Source organism: Meriones unguiculatus, chromosome 5 (assembly GCF_030254825.1).
Source record: "Meriones unguiculatus strain TT.TT164.6M chromosome 5, Bangor_MerUng_6.1, whole genome shotgun sequence".
Taxonomy (NCBI): domain Eukaryota; kingdom Metazoa; phylum Chordata; class Mammalia; order Rodentia; family Muridae; genus Meriones; species Meriones unguiculatus.
The window spans coordinates 117,930,666-117,935,164 of record NC_083353.1 but is presented as its reverse complement, the minus strand read 5'-3'; the positions used below and the strand labels follow the sequence as shown (position 1 = coordinate 117,935,164).

Below are 4,499 nucleotides of genomic sequence, written 5' to 3'. Positions count from 1 at the left end.
CCCCCCCCAAGGGAGAAGCAGTCCTGCTAGGCCACAGAGGAGTGCCACGGACTGGCCCAGTCGGGCTCCCGTCGTCCACAGGAGAACAAGGCTTTAGACAGGAAGACACGGTTTCGGCGAAGAATTGACAAACAGAGACACCTTGATGGTTTTGACTCTGCTGCAACTTTACTGAAATCAAGCTAGTATTTTTATAATGATTTTACAAGGAAGCACCTTAAAATTGGCATGCTTTCCAGAACATTCAGACTTTTACCAAGGATACAAAGTTTATGTTTTAACATAGGGCAGTGCCCACGAATAATCGTGGCCTAAAAACTTTTTGATCAGAGCAAACAAAGAAAAAGAAACCTCAAATATAGTTTCATTATTGCTAACCAATGAAGAGGAAAGTCAGGAGCTAAGTCAGATGCCTGCCAAAGTCCCTCAGAGACGCAGGAGACATATGTCCACCCGGGGTAACTGTCCAAGGCAGAGAACAAGGAGAGCAATACCCAAAGGAGGAACCTCAAGGAAGTGTGAGGACAGAGAAGAGTAATATGGCCAGGAAGATACAGTGGCTCTCCCCATTACCCATGGTTTTAGTGACCACGTTCAATTGTGTTTCAGCATATTAAATGGACAGTTCCTGAAGTAATCAATTTTTAGGATTTTAGTGCCACATTGTTCAGAATAGTGTGATAAAGTCTCACACTGTCCTCTTAGGCACGTGAACCATCCTTTAGAGCAATATGTCCACGCTGTGTATGCTACCTTCCCAACAGTTCTCGCTGCTATCTCAATCATCAGGCCGACTGTCAAAATAGGTGTCCATACAGAGTGCTTGTTGCTGTAGCAACCCCCACTGTAGGAAACAATCATCCAAAGCACAAAAGTGATGATGTTATAGAAATCAATGCACTTCTAGGGAGCCCTGCTGTCAGTGAGCACCTGAGAGGGAATGGGACTCAGACCCAGGGTAGGAGACATTTAGATAAAGGCCTATTGTGTTCAGGAGAGGAGTCCTACAGATCAATTGGGAAAGCTACAATCAAATTCACACCTCACATGTGAGCACAGGAGGGGAGGCCAAAAAGAGACAAGACATGCTTGTTATAATGCATTGTGTTCTCTAAATTTTAGTAAGAAAGAATGAACAGACACCAGTGAAAAACACCTATGCTGCTTGCCCAAGACACTGGATTGGATTTGGAAATAAATGTTTTCATTTTTCTGAATCCACAAGTAACTGGACCTTCAGCCAGACCTCCTGCGTGGCACAAGAGGCCCAACTTGCTCGATTTGACAACCTGGAGGAGCTGGTAATGATCAGGGATTGGGTTGTTTCTTTGTTCTGTTGACTATATATTGCCTAGAGATAGGGAGGGTAAAGATGAAGTATGAGGATGTTTCCCACCTCAATCAGGTGGAGACACGGGGAACATGTGAGTGTGTCCCGTCGTCGCAGGAGAACAAGGCTTTAGACAGGAAGACACGGTTTTGGCGAAGAATTGACAGACAGAGACACCTTGATGGTTTTGACTCTGCTGCAACTTTACTGAAATCAAGCTACTATTTTTATACAAAAGGCACCTTAAAATTGACATACTTCCCAGAACATTTACACTTTTTACCAAGAATACAAAGTTTACATTTTAACTCAAAATGCAGTCAAACATAAAGCAGTATCCACAAGTAATCTTGGCCTAAAAACTTTTTGATCAGAGCAAACAAAGAAAAAGAAACCTCAAATGTAGTTTCATTATTGCTAACCAATGAAGAGAAAAGTCAGGAGCTAAGTCAGATGCCTGCCAAAGTCCCTCTCTCTATCAAAACCTGACTACATCTTTGTTAACCATCCTCCCAAGTGGGATGAGTTTGCCAGGGACCTTCTAGGGGGCATATTTCCGGGGAAATCATATCCCCTGCCCTGTAGCTTATGCTACTATGGCGATACTGGCATGGGTGTGGCATCCAAGGGCATTAGAAACCACCCCTAAATTCTTGTCATCAGGTGGCACCCAAGGTAGTTATTTTGCTGGAATGGTAAATCAGAGACCCAGTCACCTCCATCATTAAAGTCCTTTCAGTAATTTAATAAACCGTTTTTCTGCTTTATAAAATGCTATAAAAGTACTGAAAAATCTCCCTCCGTGAGTCCATCCATGCCTGCACTTCATTTGAACATGTCAGCAAGCACCAGTCAACTGCTTTGTACACATGTTACAGGGTTCATCATGAACGAATAACAAAGGTGTGATGTTCATAAGAAAGCCTGGAAATACAAAAGCTGCCAGGTGCAAAACTGTCACAGGCCTGTCTTTCTTTGACTACATCCATGTTACAAATAAGCAGTTGATATGGGCGAGATTTCATTGCAGGAATGAATGCAGTTCTGGGCTCTGCAGACTGACTGCTTTTTGTTTCTTTTCAGGTTTCCCATCCGGGGAAAGGAAAACCATGCCTACCTGAACAACAACAGGATCAGCAGTGCCAGGGTCTATGTAGATAAAAGATGGATCTGTAGCAAACCCAACAGCTATACCCTCCAGTGCTAAAATTCTTTTTCTTCTTCGTAGCCTTCGCCAAGAGATACTTTTAGCCTGTTATCTACAGTTGCTTCTCTTTCCCATTCACAACCCATTCTCCATGTGGTTGTGAAAGTCAGGGGAACAGGAGCTGCCTTTGCCATGAACTGCCCTGTCATCAGCTGCTCCTGGCAATGCAGCCTTACCAGATCACAGGGGAAGAGGTGCCAGGCGGTCCTATGAGACTTGATAGGCTATGGGCAGATGGTTAGAGGAGGAAATCTCTACCTTTCCGTGGACAAGGAGAATGGAATAGGGGGAAAGAGGGAGGGAGGGTGGGACTGGGAGTTGCTGAGATAGGCATCTTCAATCAGAATATATAATAATTAAATTGTAAAAAAAATTAAAATTAAAAAAAATATCATGTATTCCCCACATTTTTTTGTAAATTTTATTTATTTTAATAAGCTTTTTCTCTCTGACCTGAATCAGTGTTCCTCACAAGTGGCCTGGGTTACAGATGTGCGTCAGCACACACCAGCCATTCTGCTTTCCGTTATTACAGAGTGTTGTATTTGGTTATTGGTTATTAATATTTACTATTGATATATCTTTTATTAAAGCTGCGGTTAATCCTAAACAGCTGTATAGCCAAATCACCACACAGAGACTAGTATTTATTTAGTTAACTTAGAACACAATGCTGGCTAATAGTTACTCCATCCTAAATCTCCAAGCCTGCATAGTTTCCTACCATTCAGAGTCACCCATTGTACTTGCTTTTAGTGATAGCTTAGGTCCGGTTCATTTCTCCATGTCATTCCAAGACCTCTCTCTTGATTCTCCTCTCCCAGCTTCTGCCCTCTTCTCCCTCCTACTGCTTCCTCTCCTCTCCTCTCCTCCCTCCTACTCTTTCGTCTCCTCCTACCTCCTTCCTCTCCTCCCACTCTAAACCAGGATATCCCCCCTATCCTCTCCATTGCTCAACATTGTGGCTGGTTGTTTTAATTGACAATTTAGAGAACAAATGGTGGCATGTTTACACAAACTTGAGACCAGTGATGCTTAGAATAAGTATCCCAGTGCAATGTATGGATTGAAACCAGATAGTGGGGGAGAGAAATCAACATTTGAATGAACAAGGGTAAGGTGTACACATTCCAAAAGAACATTATACCAACAAAAGAGCAAGAGCATTTTTTAATGTGCATTGAAGCTTTGCCTTTGGGTATGTCTGTATCCTCTGAAATTGGAGTTATAGATAGTTGTGGTTCCCATGTGGGTTTTGTGAATTGAACCTTGGTCCAATGCTCTTAACCACATCTGCATTTTAAATAATGTATTGTCCTTATTTTAAAGCTATGCTTTATTTTTTATTAGATGAAAACAAGCATATTTCACTCTGAAAAGATGACTTTCTCATCTCTCTCCCCACCTCTCCCAACCTCACCCACTTCATTTAGTCCTAATAAAACCTTTTTTTCTTGCAATCCACTTTACTTCCTCCATTCTGATAGGAAGGTAGAGTACCTCCCTGCTGTGTCAGTGAGGGAGTGAGCCTGAGCTTCAGCTTGTAATAAAAAGATCCTCATGGGTTTTGCAAAGTACCTGATTCCTGGTGGACTTTTGGGGTCTTGCGTGCGAATCAGGCACAACAATCAAATCAGCTTCATTATCATCTTCACATCTGGGTCAGGGAAAAGTGGAGGCTTTGATTCTACTCGGAGGATCCCAGTGAGCCAGCATGGGAGAAGGAAGCATGTTTCCCTTCTTGTGTTCCTGCCTAGTGAAAGAAGGAGAGGGGCTTGCTGAAATTAAAGTAATAAAACGAAGGCTGAGAAAGACAGTGAGATTTTCTCCACACTATTATTCATGATCTCAATCAGCTAGAATGGAAACCTGAGGGATAGAAGTAGAACAAAGCCAGCAAAGCCTGTCCCAGCAGTGAAAGAACTGAAACACCCTGGACCCATTAGCTAAATGGCTCAAACT

At 42.7% G+C, this 4,499-nt stretch overlaps 1 protein-coding gene across 1 annotated transcript; it reads left to right on the top strand.

The window, feature by feature from the left end:
* The first annotated feature begins 409 nt into the window (after positions 1 to 409).
* On the top strand, positions 410 to 2,761 carry LOC110543756 (C-type lectin domain family 2 member D-like). Its single transcript, XM_021629985.2, has 4 exons — positions 410 to 458; positions 1,123 to 1,301; positions 1,994 to 2,025; positions 2,414 to 2,761. Exons 1-4 carry the CDS (start codon positions 410 to 412, stop codon positions 2,535 to 2,537), a joined length of 384 nt encoding a protein of 127 aa, XP_021485660.2. The 3' UTR covers positions 2,538 to 2,761.
* The last annotated feature ends 1,738 nt before the right edge of the window (positions 2,762 to 4,499 follow it).

What these genes read in the sequence shown, in the direction of transcription:
- LOC110543756 (XM_021629985.2), top strand. Translation starts at nt 410, where the DNA reads ATGCCTGCCAAAGTCCCTCAGAGACGCAGGAGACATATGTCCACCCGG. An exon ending in GAGACATATGTCCACCCGGG is followed by an intron (nt 459 to 1,122) that starts GTAACTGTCCAA and finishes TCTAAATTTTAG; the next exon opens with TAAGAAAGAATGAACAGACA. An exon ending in TTGACAACCTGGAGGAGCTG is followed by an intron (nt 1,302 to 1,993) that starts GTAATGATCAGG and finishes TCTTGTCATCAG; the next exon opens with GTGGCACCCAAGGTAGTTAT.